General features: G+C 61.9%; 1 protein-coding gene across 1 annotated transcript; it reads right to left on the bottom strand.

Moving 5' to 3' along the window:
* Positions 1–1,953: 1,953 nt before the first annotated feature.
* FADS3 (fatty acid desaturase 3) lies at positions 1,954–15,397 on the bottom strand. The gene is made up of 12 exons (XM_040494923.1): positions 15,153–15,397; positions 7,516–7,626; positions 6,754–6,951; positions 6,287–6,388; positions 6,044–6,166; positions 5,687–5,747; positions 5,061–5,137; positions 4,517–4,614; positions 4,020–4,116; positions 3,844–3,923; positions 3,499–3,624; positions 1,954–2,328 (listed from the first exon to the last, which is right to left on the bottom strand). Exons 1-12 carry the CDS (start codon positions 15,357–15,359, stop codon positions 2,277–2,279), a joined length of 1,332 nt encoding a protein of 443 aa, XP_040350857.1. The 5' UTR covers positions 15,360–15,397; the 3' UTR covers positions 1,954–2,276.
* Between the last annotated feature and the right edge of the window lie 303 nt (positions 15,398–15,700).

Raw genomic sequence — 15,700 nt, 5'->3', positions numbered from 1 at the left:
TTGACATTTCTAACCAGACTGGCCCAAGCATACACACAAGGGGCCACCTAGCATGCTAGCATTTGAAGGCCACGTCTCTATGGTCCTCTGCCATTATAAATGTGTTTCTTTGTATTTTGAAGGCATTTAGTTCTTTCTTCCAAATTCAAGGGCCAGTACCCAGGAGAATTAGTGACAGGTCCCGAGAGCTTGGAAAGGACCAAGCAGAAGAGGCGGCCAGGTGCTCTAGGACGTGTCAAGGGAAGGGGAGTGTGGGAAAGACCAGTGAAAGACAGTGACCTGTCCTGTCCCAAAAGAGTCCGTTCATAACTGGGACCAGCCATTCCCAACATCACAGGCAGGGCTGGTACTTGTGAATCTCCTTTTCCGCCATCTGCCCGGGCTGTGCAGATGTAGGCAGATGGTAAAGCAGGGATACGGGGTTTCTTGGAGGCTCTGCCAAGGCCCTTCCTTCCTTCCTTTTACAAACCTAGCCCACGCTCCCTAGGTTTTTGTTCCATGACTGCATAAGGCATCTGATAAGGGGGAGCTCAGCCCAGGAGAGGGGTGATGACCTATCCCCAGAGGTTCTAGCATGGGGGACAGAGTGGAACAAGGATAAGGATGACCCGCCAGTGAAGGATTTCAGGCAATAAGGAGAGATCGGTGGCTACTTGAGGCCAGGCGTCTTGCCAAAGCGTCCTCGGAGGAGGAGGAGGTCCCTAGGCAGCCACCCATTTGCAGGCGGAGAGCACTCCCCACGGCCACCACCAGGGGCAGCATGGAGCGTGGCCTGCCCCACAATGGTGCAGATACTCTGGCTGCCCCTAGGTGGCGTTGCAGGCTCAGCCTTCCCCCCGGTGGGGACTGCTGCCCTCAGGTCTGTCCCTCCGAGCCACTGCAGGAAATGCCGCGATTGTACAGGAGATGGAGGGAATGCCATCCCGGGCCCGCATGGCACCGCTCAGACAGCCACGGGCTTGTCCCAGGTCAGGGCAGGTGGGGCCCCAGGGTGTAGGGCTTCGTGCATAAAACTTTTTACATTTCAGAGGCCTGTTGCCAAGCCCTATGCAAAGAGCCTTCCATACAGCATCCCTTTTACCTTCCGTCACCCTCGGGGATCATACTACCGCTCAGAGAGGTTGAATAACTTCCACAAGGTCACGCAGCTCTGAGTCCAGGCAGAGGTGGGACTAGTCCCCTGGTTTACGGGACTCCGGAGGAGAGGAGGGTGGGAGCTGCATGGGATATGGATCAGGGTGGGGCCGGGCGGTCCTGGGAAAGGACTGGATGAGACCCCCAGCACGTGTGCCCCTTCCACCTCCCGGAAGAGAACCCAGTCCAGGGCCATGGGGGCCTTGACAAAGCGAGGGGCAATCCTGTGGCTGGTGGGGAGAACTCCCCGTTCCCACTCCAGAAAAGGCCTCAGAGAAAACCTAGCTCAGCACTTTGTTTTCTTTAAGCTGCTTCCAGCAGGCAAGCACCGGGTCCCAGGAAGGCATGGGAGAAACCCAGGGTCCCCTCCTGTGGGCCACTGAACACAGTCAAGCTGCACCCCCGCCAGCATGATGCTGGGTGCAAATGCTAAGATGGGCAGGTGGCCCTAGGAAGCTTCTCCCCACAGAAGCTTCGGGAGGCCAGTGCAGGGCGGGGGGACATCCTGGCTTCCCCTTCCTGTGCTGGGTGAGAGGGGGGGGGCGCCTGCAGACGTGGCCCGAGCCCTGGTCTGCGGGACCGGCTCCTGTCCCACCTTGCAGAGGAGCAAAGCGAGTGAACCCAACGTGATGGCCGCAGGTTGCTGGTGAGTGGGTGAAAGGACAGGAAGGGAGGGACCCTCACAGAGACCCGAGCCTGGGCCAGCTGCCAGCTTCCCGACCCAGGGCCACCAGTCTCTCCCCCTGACCCCCTGCCCCCCCAGCACCCTGATGGCCCAAGTGGCCTAAACTCCTCTCAGGAAGTCCAGCTCCAAGATTCTTGCAGATTCAATACTCCACCGTTTTTCTGTGTTTGTTTTTATATAAAAATAACCGTTTTCCCTAAATTTTTGCTCTAGGAAAACATGCCATGCTGTGTGGCTTTATGTACTATCCCCCTAGCCCTGGTCCTGTTTGGCCAAGAGCCATGGCCTTAGGGCTGCCAAGCAGACAGGTGAGGGGGGTGGTGAGGTGAGGACAGCAGATCCAGAAGGGTGGGCAGGGCCCCCTAGGCCAGGTGGGGGGGGGGGGGGGGGGGGTGGGGCGGAGTAGTCAAGCCTGCCTGGGCCGGCTTGGTGGTCGCTGGGGCCCTGGGTGCCGCCTTCACTGGTGGAGGTAGGCTTCCAGCCAGATGTCGCCAGACTTCTTCAGGGACCTAGGAGGCAGAGGTGGGGTGGGTGTCTTCTCTCACCCCTCCCCCAAGACAGTCCTCCGCGCGTCCCATTCCCCTGGGCCAGGCAGCTGGGGTGGGGGAGCAGAAGGGGAGACTCGGGGAGGGGGCTTCACTCTCATCAGCTGGAGTAGAATCTAGACCTCGGGTCGGGGGAGACCAAGGCCGGGCAGCAGCCAGCACGGGCCTGTCCCTCTCTCTTTGGTCTCCTTCTGCGAGGCCCTGCGACCCTGGAGCCCGTGTGTAAGGCACGGGGGCTGCCCACCAGGAGCCCGATGACAGGCAGAGGAGCCAGAAATATCACCCACTCGCCAGCAACCCCTGAGCCAGCTCTTCTAATGGGACCCTGCCCAGTGGCAGGGGCTCGGACGACGGGGCTTGGAAGGGTCATGAAGGGGAAGCAGCAAGAGTTCAAACACCAGCATAGAAGGAAGGGCCTGCAAGCAAAGGGAACAGCATGTGCAGAGCGCAGAGGTGGAAGAGCTCTGGCGGGGGGAATCTGACCTCTGCTCCCCACTGCCAAGGCCACCTCCATTGTCCCTCACCCAGACGGCTACAGGGACCCCTGCACTGCTTCTTGCTTCAAATCGAGCCCCATCGGTGCACTCCCGGTCAGGGCATCCAGGTCCCGCGTGTCCCTCCTCCACTCACACCAGCACACGCCTGCCTCACGGCCTTTGCACTGCTGTTCCCGTGCCCCAGATGCTCTTCCTCCCGATGTCACCACTGCCAACCTTCTGCCCCCCTCCCTGTCTCTGCTTACATGTGACCTTCTCGACTCCACCTACCCTGCCACCCTACTAAAACTCACAAGTCCCCTCTCCTGCTCCTACTCTTAGGTTTTCTGGTTCCATTTCGCCAAAGCATACCTTCTCTTCCCACAGTTTCTGTAATGTACTTAGTTTAACTGGTTTCCAGATCTGCTAGGCAGGGATCTCGGCCTGTTTTGCTCACTGATGTTATCTATAGCCCTCAGGACAGGGTCTGGGCCCATGGCAGAGGCTGCCCTAAACCCCGGCAGTGTGAAAGAGCCCTGGGAAGGGAGGGCAGGCACAGGCTGAGGACCGAAAGGTGGATCAGACAGGCCTTGAATGCCAGCTCTTGGGCTCAGAGAGCCAGGTGCCCAGGAAGGGGCGCTGAGCGGGGGATCCTTACCCAACGATGTCCACCAGGGCGGTGAGAAAGGGCTTCACCTCGTAGTTGAGGCCGTGCTTGGCACACAGCGCCTTGACCAGCGGGGCCACCCTACGGTAGTTGTGCCTTGGCATCGTGGGGAAGAGGCTGGTGGGGAGAGCGTGTGCTGGCACCTGAGGTGACGGGTGACGGAGGGGGCCCCCACCCCACCCATCGCCACCCAGGCCCCCCCCCCCCCCCATTCACCACCTCTCCCCAGCCTCCAGGGAGTCCAGGGCTTATGTCCTGGCCTCCCTGGGGAAAGACTAGACACAGGGGCCCCTCATCAGCTCCTGGGCTCAGGACTCACTCCCACCCCACACTCACTGGTGCTCGATCTGGAAGTTGAGGTGCCCGCTGAACCAGTCGATGAAGAGCGAGGGCTCCACATTGCAGGTGGCTGCCAGCTGGCGGAAGTGGGCGGGGCACAGGTGAGAGAGGCGGGCATGGGGGCCCCCATCCCCCTCACTGGGTCCCTGCCCGGGCCCACCCCTGCTGCCCACCTGAGAGCTGGCCCAGTCCCGGTGCTTCTCATGGCCGATCTCCTTGGGGATGTGGTTCATCTGCGTGATCCACACGAACCAGTGGCTCTCCAGGACCCTGTGAGGGGAGCTCAGGCACTGCCCACGTCCAGCTCACCCCTTGCACCAGACCCGGGCCTTGGCTTCCTCGTCTGCACCATGGGATCACGGGACCCCTTTCCCAGTGGTGTTTAAAGAGGCTGAGCAAAGCCGGGTCCATTGCCAGGCGGAGCTCGGAGCAGCCCTGCTCCTGAGGGCGGACATCCATGGGGCTGCTTATAAGCCAGGCCACTTCCTGCAGACCCACTGTCCCTGGGGTCCTGTCACTCGTGTTTCCCAACAACCCAGGGAGGCTGCACCGCTGTCCCCATCCTGCAGATGGGGAAATGGAGGCTCTGACACTGGAGGGCTGTGGTCAGGGTCCCCTGCTGCCTGTGTGTGGCCTCCCCACCTCCCTGCCATCCCGAATCTGGCCATACCTGACAGCGACGAAGAGGAGCAGCGCCCCAGGAACGCCGTAGAAGGGGATGTAGCACAGGAAGAAGCGGGAGTAGAAGCTGGCAGCCCAGAGCAAGTCCTGCAGAGGAGGGTGGAGGAGGGCAGAGGCCCCCGAGGCAGCCGGGAAAGGGAGCTGGGGTCATCCACCCCTTCTGCCTGATGTGCCTCGGAGCCCCGGACGGGTCCCTACCCCTCTCTGGGCCTCTGTCTTCTCAGCTACGTAAAGGGACGGGATCCTTGCCCTGCTGGCCTCATGGAGGAGTGTGCAATGGGGGAACCCCTCCCTGGGGACAAGCGCCCAGCAGAGCCGGCCCAGGGGACCCCCACCCCCAGGGAGGGCACCCCGACCGGGAGAGCACCGCGCGCCTCGCGCACACTCGCACAAGTACACACGCATCACAGCCGCACGCGCGTGCACACGCGTGCGCACCCGTCTGCATTCGCGGACGGGGCCTCCCCCTTGTGCCCCACGTCCCGCCACCACAACTGCATCCCCTGGGGGGCCTGCGCAGAGCCCCCACTCACCATCCACCGCATGCACACCAGCATGTACGCCAGATTCTCCACTTCAAAGTTCACCAGGGTGAGCAGCGGCGGGCCGACTGCGAGGGGCACAGGAGGGCTCAGGAGCAGGGCAGGGGCGCCAGGCAGGCCAGGCCGAGGGAGTCAGGGAGTGGGGCGGCGCTGACACCCCGGGAATGCCCGTGGGGCCTGGTGCCGGTCCCGTCCAGCCGGCTGACGCTGCGTCACCCACGCGGCCTTGGCCACCCATCTTCCCTTGGCCTCCGAGCCTCCCCGGGCTGGCCCTCGCCCCACCGCCTCCGTGTTCCTCCTGAGGAGGCCAGCCTCCCACGTCCCCTTAAATCTTCATCCTGGCCACCCCGCCAGCCCCCCGGGGCCCTAGGGCTCCAGGCCACTCTGGCGTGCGTGCAGGAAGGAATCCTGAAAACCCCGGGGCAGGGCCGGGTAGAGTGGGCCCAGGCTGCCGGCTGGGGCCAGCAGGGCTGGGAGAGGGAGGTGTGCCGGCGCCATAATGAGGGGGTTTGAACAGGTCCGCCCCTGGCCCGGGAGGCGGTGGAAGCAGGCAGGGGCAGACAGGTCCTGGCCCCCCGGCTGTGCCCCCACCTCCAGGAGGACCGAGGGACACTCACTCAGGAAAAAGTACAGATGCTGATGGTTGTAGGGCAAGTATCTGCGCTTCTTCCTGCCGTACTGCAGAGGAGACAGCCAGGGCTGGGGTCAGGGGGCAAGGGCAACCCCGGGTTCTAGCAGGTGGGCCCTTCACCCCTGGCAGGCTGGGAGGTGGGGAAGGGGTGCCCTTTGGGTAGGGACTCAGCGTGGAGTGACAGTGGGGGGCTCGGTCACAGTGACTCAGTGGCTACCGCAGATGGCAAAATGGAGGCTCTGACGACGGGGGGCTGTGGCCAGGGTCCCCTGCCGCCTGCCTGTGACCTCTCCGCCCCCCTGCCTGAGGCCCAGACGAGTGAGTCCACATCCTTCCCACACACCTCGACCGACGACTCCCCCAGGAGGAAGACGGGCGCTACGGTCACATCCGGGTCTTTGTGGAAGATGTTGGGCTTGGCGTGGTGCTGGAAATGGCGGAAGTTCCACCAGTGGGCAGAGAAGCCCTGCAGGGGAGACAAGGGGGGCTCTGAGGGCGGGGGCCAGGTGCCTGACCGCGTGGGTGGACCCGGCGGGGCACCCCCAGCTCAGCCCCACGGCTGCCCACCACCCACCCCCACCCTCACCTTCAGCTGTCCCATCACAAACTGCTGGGCCAGGTGGTTCCACTGGGACTTCCGGAAGACGGAGGTATGGCCCAGGTCATGCTGCAGACACCAACACTGAGCCTGGGGAGGGGAGCAGGGTCAGGAGCCGGTGGGAAGGGGCCCCAGGGTGCCCTCCCCGCTCACAGGACGCGGCCGCCGCTCATGCTACATCTTAAGACCCTGTGGGCCAACTTCCTTTTTTAACTGATGAGGACAACTGAGTCTCGGGAGGTCTACGGGCTTGCCAGTCTGTCATGGAGACTTCTGGTTCCCCGCCCTGAGCTTCCACGGCTCATTTAAAATGCAGCTTGACCTACAGATACAGCCGTCACGGGGCCTCTGGCCGGTCATTCATTCACTCAGCAGGTATGTCCAGAGTGTCCCCACGGGCCGGGCCCCACGTCTACTGGGCAGTTCGGGTGGCGGCAAAAGAATGCTGGAGTCACCTGGGAGGTGGCCAGGACAAGGGCGGCGAGGGTGCTGGGCACCCAGCCCGGGCCGAGGAGGTAGATGGTGAGCCAGGCGAGCACCTCCATGGCCAGGATGTGGCCCAGCAAGAGAGCGAAGAAGGCGGGCTTGGCCTCAAACAACTTCATGTCCTCAGCTGCCTGGCGCAGGGCTCGGAAGTCCTCAACCAGCTGGGCCTGCCACGGCCGAATGGCTGGTCAGCTATGGAAGCGGCCCTCCCCGCCCCCCCTCCCCCTGGGTTGTCCCCGGGAGCCCCCAACAGCGACCCACGCTGCAGCCACTCCCAGTGTCAGGCCCAAGGGGTAGAGCCCAAGAGATGGAGGGGTGAGAGCACCGGCGTGGGGTCTGAGCTGGGGAGCCGGCTGGTGGCCGGGGCTCACCCCGCCAGAGGCGTGGGCACACAAGAAGCAGAGAAAGGCAGAGCTGGGAAAACCCTTAGAGCCCAGTGCTTCAAAACCCTCAGTGTCGATGGGGATGCCGGACCCAGAGCAGGAAGGGGCTAGCCTTCAGCAAGAAGGGATATGGAACATGGCAAATGCCGGCCCAGCCAGACCCGGGCCTTGGGCTCCTGCGGGCCTCCTACAGCTCTACCTTCGGCTGCTGCCCGGGAAGGGAAGGCAAACCCAGCCCAGGACCCGGGTCCCCCCTGGAGTAATGTGGATGGCGTTGCTACCGGCGATGCTCCCCACCCCTCCAGGCCCCCGCACTGGGGGCTTAGCCTCCACCAGGGCCCCGCTCACATTCTGGGGTCCATCCTGGCTGGGCTCCTCCGGGGCCAGCTCTCCAATCAGCAGGGGCTGCAGGAACTTGCGCACGAAACTGAGGTCCTGGTGGAAGGCGTGGAAGGCATCCTGAAGGAGAGCAGACAGTCAGGTGGACGGAGGTGCAGATAGAGATGGGGTAGAAGGCAGAGCAGACAGATGGAGAAGCAGCTGGTTGTTCAGGGGTCATAAAAAGAGGGCCAAATGGATCAGCCTTGCCCATTAGCCCTTCCTGGTCCTCCCTAGGCCCTGGGTGCCCTGCTTGGTCCTGCCCAGGCCCTGGGTGCCCTGCCAGGTCCTGGCCAGGCCCTGGGTGCCCTGCCTGGTCCTGCCTGGGCCCTGGATGCCCTGCTGGGTTCTCCCTGGGCCCTGAATGCCCTGCCAGGTCCTCCTCAGGCCCTGGGTGCCCCAGGCCCCAGCTGCTTCCCCCAGCACAGGGCACCCTTCTCCAAAAATCAGTCCAGGGCCACACAGACTGGGTTCTCAGGTTTGCAAGGAAGATACATGGTTCAACTCATTTGATTTTAAAAGCAGACGTGGAAACGATGGGTTTTACAAAAAAAAAAAAAAAAAAAATCAAATAAATTTGGAACATTCCTGTGATTCTCTGGAACTGGTGGGGGTGGGGATGGGGTGCAATGCAACAGGGGTTGGAAACTCGAGAAAGACAAAGCGCTGCGGTCAAGGACCAGTTAGGAAGTGGCCCAGGCAGCACTGGAGCGTGAGCCAACTCGGATTGCCCAGCCGGGCTCCCTCAGTCTCTCTAATCCGGTCCTGGTGTGCCTGGCTCGTTACTGTTCCCAGCTCTTCAATGGGTCTTTCTCCCTGGACTCTCTCTGAAGGGACTAGTCATCCAGCTGCCTGAACTGTGGAAACACCACGGGGTTGGTGTCCCCTGGGCCTTGGGAAGGTGACTGCGTGCGACCAAAGGAAGCACCTTGGACAAAGGCTGACAACAGGGGCCTCCCATCGTTCTCTTGCTAGGGAGCCTACCAGAAGCTGGGCCCCTACACTCACTACCGGGACTTCCCCACAGTCCTGGGAGGAGGAAGCACTTTAGGCCCCTCCGGGCCCCCACCCCCCACCCCCCACGCAGAGGCACCACCTGCAGGATCCACCTGAGCGGTCCCCTTTCCTGTTGTCTGCTCTCTTGCTGGCCCAGGGCAGCCCAGAGAGCTGGGGGCTGGGAGGGTGCTGTTTCTGGAACAACCTAGACTCCCTCCCTGAGCTCCTAAGAGGGGAGGGGGCTGTGTACTACTGATCTCCCCGCCTCTCCGGGATGACCTTGATGGAGGGTCAGGACAGTTGGGAGTGAGAAAGTGTGGGGGAGGCTGGCCCCCACCCCAGGAAGCTGCTGACGGGGTGGGGGGTACCCCAGGCTCCTGGGGAGCTAGGAGGGAAGGCCACTCTGGGGCTGGCTGGGCTGACCCCACCCGCTGCGACCTTGAGCGAGTCGACCCTCCAGCTTGGGACTAGACAAAAGAGGGCAAGACCCCGGGGCCTTTCTGGCTCTGGACTTCAGAGCAGTAACTTTTTTTTTTTTTTTTTTTTTTTTTTGCCCCTTAATTCACCGCTTTCACCCTTTTTAAGTGTGTAGTTTAACGGCACTGAGTGTGCTCACATTGCTGGCCATCCATCACCACCGTGCACTTCTAGAACTTTCTTACCTTCCCCAACAAAAACTCTTGTCTTCGTGAAACACCAACCCCCCACCCCCACCCCAGCCCGTTAGCCACCACTCACTCTGCTGTCTCTACGAATTGGACCACTGGAGGGACCCCTGATAAGAGGAATCAAACAGATTTGTCCTTTTTTATGCGAGACTAACATGTCACTCAGCATAACGTCTTCAAGCCTCACCCCTATTGTAGCAGGTGTCAGAATTTCCTTCCTTTTTAGGGCTGATGAGCAGGCGCTGGGGAGTTTCCGCTGAAACTCCCTCGTGGCACATGGGGCCCACGCGTGCCTACTGTGGCCACGGCCCCAGGATTTCTTCCTTCCTCTTCCAGTCCTTCTCTCCCAGCCCTTCTTCCCTCTGTGTCTTCTGGGACCACCCTAGCGCCCAGCAGATCCCCGGGGCGGGGGGGGGGGTCCAGGGCCAACTTCCTGGATGCTTCTCCCTGGGTCCTGATTCACCCAGGCCAGGCCTGGAGAAGCGCTGATGGACAGGGCCACCCGAGGGCCCTCCAGCCAGGTCTATCCCCTGGTGTGGCAAGGGGAGATGTGAGCCCCAGAAGGGCTGGCGAGAAAACCCCAGAGCTCGCAGACCAGGCTCCGGCTGATGGGAGGAGATGGGCAGGGCTGTGGCAGGTCCTTGGAAAGCAGGTGGGCTCCCGGGGCTGGTGAGCACCGCTGACCCTATCGTGTTCTCGGCACCAACAAGGTGGGTCGCCGGCCTCAGACCCAAACCTGACGCACCAGCAAATCAGCTCTTGCTGGAATACTTGCTGGGACCAACGGACCAGATCCTCTCTGGGCTACTGCTTAAGGACCCGGGGCCTGGGCAGAAGACTCAGAGAGGTTAAGCCACTTACAAAGAGCACACAGCTCCATTTGATGGCGAGTGGATCAGAACCCAGTCTGACTACAGAACTGGGCTTGTGGCTACTCCTGGGCCAGAGAGGAGGCAGTGGGTCTCCTGTGTGTGTGTGTGTGTGGGGGGGAAGGTTGTAGTGGGGGGCCTCACCATGAAGCTGGTCATCATCCCACACAGCCAGGGACCTGGCTGTTTAGCGACTGGACTGTGGGGGACAGGAGGGTGGTCCTGGCATTTCTTGGGGCACTGCAGGAGGCCCCACCCCCACCTACCCCTGGTGCACCTGGAAACATCCTCCCTATGATCCTTCCCCACCTAACAAGTGGAAGGTGGCACTCGGGGTCTCTCACGGGGTCTGGGAAGAGAGCTGAGTGAACCCGCTGGTGGCGGCGACAGGCTACGGTCACAGAAGCGTCCTTAGAGCCTGGCAGGGCAGGGGCTGGATAGCAGGTGTGAGTGAGTGGACAAGAGCCAACCATCCACAGCCAACAAGGCAGGGATATGAACCAGTTTGCTGGAACAGAGGCTCGAAGTGGCAGGGGCATCTGCCCAGGTCAGAGCTTGTCATGACAGAGTCGGGATGCGAACCCAAGCAGCTGTGTGATGTCCACGCCCTGCCAGCCCCACCTCGGTCCCTGGAAAGCTCACAGTGGCTCCCGCCCTGCCCCCATAGCCCGACACGAGCCCCGAATAGCAGCCAGTTGAGGGGCGGGAGTGCGGGGCTCAGCGCCAGCCTGCTGAGAACGGAACCTGAACAGCTACTTATGAGCCACAGACAAGATCGCACTCTCCTCCACTCAGTATTTTCGCATTAGTAAATCAGAAACCGCCCGTGCCCATCTCGTGAGGCTGCGGGGAGGACTGAGTCAGTGGAGGTAAAAGTGCACTTAGAAGGGCCCGGTGTCCAGCTCTGGCCGAGGCCCCGCTGGCCTGATGCGCCCGAATCCACTCAGACTTAGTGGCCTTGGAGGGTGGGCCTGTAGGCGTGAGGGAGGAGAGTGGAGTCCACCCTGCCGGTCGGGCCCTGGCCAGCCTGAGGCTGGGGAACAGACACACGGGATGGGGAACATTTCTGGTCACTCCCCCAAAGAATCGGGAATGTTCCAGCTCAGGAAGGGAATGGAGCGGGGCTGTGGGCGGGGGTGGGGGGGTGGGGGGGGCCGCTCAGGAGGTCTGGGTCTGTCCTTGCTGCCTCCTTAAGCCTTTGTGGAGGAGGCAGTGGTGGGCTGTGACGATGGGGAGTAGGGGGGTAAGCGTCAAGGGACACCCCAGGAATCCCGCCGCCCCTCCCTCTCGCAGGTGGAAGATGCAGGAGACCCTCGTGCCCAGCACTCATGCTCTTTACCATCCCCTCCCCACATCATTCCTCATCAGAGCCAGTGGAGAAGCACTATCAGTGCATCGTTTTGCAGATGAGGACACTGAGGCACAGCTCCGAACGCGACGCGTCCAACTCGCACCCACGCGGGCGGGGCAACTCCAGGACAGACCCTCCCGGGAAGCCACCCCTGGTGTGGCTGGTGACGGGCCAGCACACACAGTAGGGCTCCTCCCCCCAGCATCCTTGACTTCCCGAGTCAGCGACCCCAAAGGGGCCATACCCACTGACACTTTCTCCACCACCACTCTCCTGTTCCCTCCTCAAGCCCTGGTTCTCCCTAGCTGTTTTCTGCTATACAGAGTAGCGCTTGGGTGCCCTGGGGAGGAAAAACAGGACTGCCAGCGTGCCCGGCCCACCTCTGTACCGTGTTCCTGCCCAGCACTCCCCCAGGGGGGAGCTGGGCACTGTGACTACCCTGGGAAGGGGCCTGAGTGGGTGGGGACATTACAGAAACCACCTACGGAGCCCGGAGAGGTCACACTTCATGGGGAGTGGCCATCAGGCAGCAGGGTTTCCAAGGCAGCCAGCGAGGTGGGAGGAAGCCTGAGCGTGGGCTCTGGGGCCAGGTCATCTGGGTTCATGGCCAGCCCCTCTCTGAGGCCCCACCCTCACTCTGAGGCCTGGGATATACCTCACTTCCCCCCAGCTGCTACCCAGACACAAGTCCCACCCTCCGAGCCCAAGGACCTGATGCCCTGCCCTTTGAGGGCCCCAAGAAGGTCCCTTCGCATCACCCATATTCAGCCTGTCTCCTCATCTGCAAAATGGGCGAACACTCACACCCGCTTTCTTTCAATCGGTTGTTGTCTGAATGCCACACGATAGCCGCTCTTGCCTTCTGCCCTGGCCATGCCTGCGTTTCGGAGCCCAGGTGAATGGCCACCTCTTCTGAGTGACCTTGCCCGGGAGAATCATCCCACCATCTCTTCCCTTAGCCTCCTGCCTTTCTCCAGGAAGGCTCTGTCTTCCCTAGGGATCCTTTTAAATGTATATCAGATTCCCCTGGCTTCCCCACTCTGCCCTCCAAAGATCCCCTTAGAATAAACCAAAGTCCCGCTTCCAAGGACACAGAAGCCCAGCCAACTCCTGTCACCTCTGGACCTCGCTGCCTGCCCCCTCCCAGCCACACCATACCCTCACTGTTCCTTGAGTACCGTCCCACTTCTGAGCTTTTGCTCTAACTTCCTCCTTGAGATGTTTTGTTCGCAGCTGGATCTTCAGAGGTTAGAGCAGAGTTTGGTGGCTAGGACCTGCTCGCTGAATATCTGCTCCTGGGTTTACTGATCCAATAATTGCAGAATGAACGAATGGAAAAGCCGGTGAAGTCACAGGGTAGCGTGGGGTTAAGAAGATGGGCTATGGATTCAAATCTCAGACCCACCACTTGAATTTCAAGTCACTCTGCTTTTTTGAGCCTCAGTTGTCCCATCTGTAAAGTGGGAAAAACCAGTAACAGTACCTGCCTCCTAGGGGTATCCTGGGGATTAAAAGAGAGCATCCATAAGTCAAGTGCTAAACCTGGAGCCTGGCACAGAGCAAGTACTCAGTACCCAGCCCTGGTATACTTCTGGTCAGCAACAGCCAGGCCTCGCCCCTCCCTGGCTGCCTCCACTAGTCTCAAGCCGCCTATGACTCTTAGAGAAACCTGGCTCGGGGCCCAGAGCACTCTCCCCAGGGTACCCAGTTTTGTATCCCAGGATGGCCACAGGCTGACTTCATGGCACAGGAACTCTGGGAATTTCCTGGCAGGAAGGCTTCTGTTGCCTGGACATGAGAACAGCTGATGGGCGGCTGGGGCTAGTGAGAGATGGCCTCAGGAACACAGCCCCGGCATGACAGCTGCCCCACCCCTACCTGCGCTCCACGGCCTGGAATGGGCGCCTGGGGGCTGGGCCTGACCACACACAGCAGTGGGCCGGTCTATAATCTGTCCATCTGTTTGCAGGACATGCTCACACTTATCAGCCAGCAACGTATACCGACCAGGAAGGACTACTCCATGGGCAGGCCTGGGGCCACAAAGTTGAAAAGGCAGGGTCCTGCCCACAGCTGGCTCACTGTCTGGCCCAGCTCTCCCCTCTTTACAGATGAGGAAACTGAGGCTCAGAGGAGTGACGCCTGGTTCAAGGTCACACAGAGTCTCCACTGGCAGAGCCAGGACCGAGCCCCAGGGAGCACACAGACTGCTTCTCTGGAAATGGGCAACAGACCTTACTGGTGATGAATCAGTGAGAAGCCTGCCAGATGGAGGTCTCAGGGTCAAGAGATAAGCGTCTGATGGGGTTCCCCTGTGAGAGGCCCCCCAGCACCGGCCTGGGCACCAGGCAGGAAAGAGCATTGAGAAATGCCCTCCGTCAGCCTTTCCTCTCGCCTGCCTCCATTCTGCCCTTCAGCTCCGAGGTTGAAATAGGCCCGAGCACGCAGCCCCAGGATCCCTCAGGGGTGGCGAGGGCACAGCCAGCTGAGGGGGAGGGGCAGCGGCACCCCAACCGCCCCATACCCCGGCAGAAATGCACGCGCGTCCAACCGTGCACACGAATGCGTGCAGCGCTCACACGCATACAGGCCTGTGCGTGGCCACCCACTTGTTGGCCCCTAGTCGTCTTCAACTCCATGGCCACCACCCGGCCCGTGGACAAGTCTGTCAGTGTTTAGCCTTTCAGGAGGCTTCTGCCTCTAAACCCTTGGCTTCTTAGGGGGGAAGTGGGGAAGAGGGACCTTTCCCTTAGAGTCTTTGGAGACTGTCCAACCTGGCAGTCCTGGTAAACAGGACCTCCCGGGACAGGACACACTCTTCTGCTGCCGAAAGTTCTGCCACTTAGGGATTCGTCTCCTGGAATCTTGAAGATTCCTGGTACCCGGTGTGGCCCATCTCGAATGTTCGACGGTCAAGGCAGAGCATCGTGGTCTCTCCAGACAAGGGATTGCTGGACCACAGGAAGGGGCTGGTGAGGAGGCTCCCTGAACAGGCTGCTCTACCACTGGGCTCCGGCCAGATGCTCCCACTGGACCGGGTCACAACTCTCCTTGGCAAGACATGTCTAGACATGGGCTGGGAAAGGGAAGTCGGGGTTCCCAAGGGTCAGTCTATTCCTGGGGTGACTGTGCTTCCCGAGGAGGCCCACCCAGCCTGGCTGGCAAAGTTCTCCCACGTGCAGCTGCCAGCCCAGGAGAGGTGAGTCACTGCCCCTCAAAGCAGTTTACAGCAGCTCTTGGGAAAGCCACAGACCTCTGGGCACTGCCCAAGCTTTACTGCCCAGCCCCCAGCCTCTGGTGGCACAGCCTTGCCAGTCCCCTGGGGACCCCACCCTACCCCTGGCACTCGGCAGAAGCAACCTGGCCTGGGGGACCCAGAACAGAGAGAAGCTCAGAGCAGCAGGGAGGGCTCACACTTCGGGCGGCTAGTCGGCCATGGCACACCCACCTCTGAGAGCCCCTCACTCCCCCTACAGACCCGCTCCAGCCCAGCCCCCACCCCGTCCATGGCCGGGTGTGCAGGTCCTCCGCGCAGGGACGTGGCCTCCTCAGCCCACATCAGGCCCTGGCTTGTCCATCCCAATTCTGGGTCAGCGAAGAGTATCAAGGGTCAGCGAAGAGTAGAAAGGATGCCAGATCGTGCAAGCAGAGCGGATCGCAGTGCCCACGACCAGGCCCCAGCGAGCTCCAGGCTCCAACCCGGCCAGCGGTGGGCTTCCTTACCGTGGCGTCCTCAGCGCCGTGGTGGCCAATGAGGCGGCTGCCCCCCGGGTGCCGTTGTGCCCAGCGGCTGATGTCGTAGACGCGACGCTCGATGACCAGCCACTTGTCGCCCGGGAGGTTGTGCGGGCGGATCTGCTCCCAGCGGAAGGTGGGCAGCGGCGCCCCCGGCTGCGCGGGCCCCCGGCCGGGCTCCCCGACGTCGCCCATGGCCCCGTGCAAAAGCCCTCGGCCCCCCCGCCCCCTGCCGGTACCTTTCCGAGGTCCGACAGAGACCCCGAGGGGAGCGAGTCGCGTCCCCGGGGGCGTCCTCCGCTGCCACCCGCTCCTCCGCGGCCCCGCCCTGCCGCTGCGGCCGCCGTACGAGCGTGCGCCTGCCCGGCTCCCGGCGCAGGGAACTTTTCCCTCCCTTATAACCGCGCTGACAGCGCTCGCCTCGCCTCCTCCCCTCGCTCGGCCCCGCCGGCCCGCCCCGCGCCCGCTCCAATCCCCGCGCAGCGCCTCGGCCTCCATTGGCTGCGCGGCTCTCCGGGCCGGCGAGGGCGGCGTCT

Source organism: Herpailurus yagouaroundi, unplaced genomic scaffold, assembly GCF_014898765.1.
Source record: "Herpailurus yagouaroundi ecotype Mexico unplaced genomic scaffold, PumYag 187, whole genome shotgun sequence".
NCBI lineage: Eukaryota > Metazoa > Chordata > Mammalia > Carnivora > Felidae > Herpailurus > Herpailurus yagouaroundi.
Note: the sequence above shows the minus strand (reverse complement) of the source record. Positions and strands in the feature narration are given on the sequence as shown.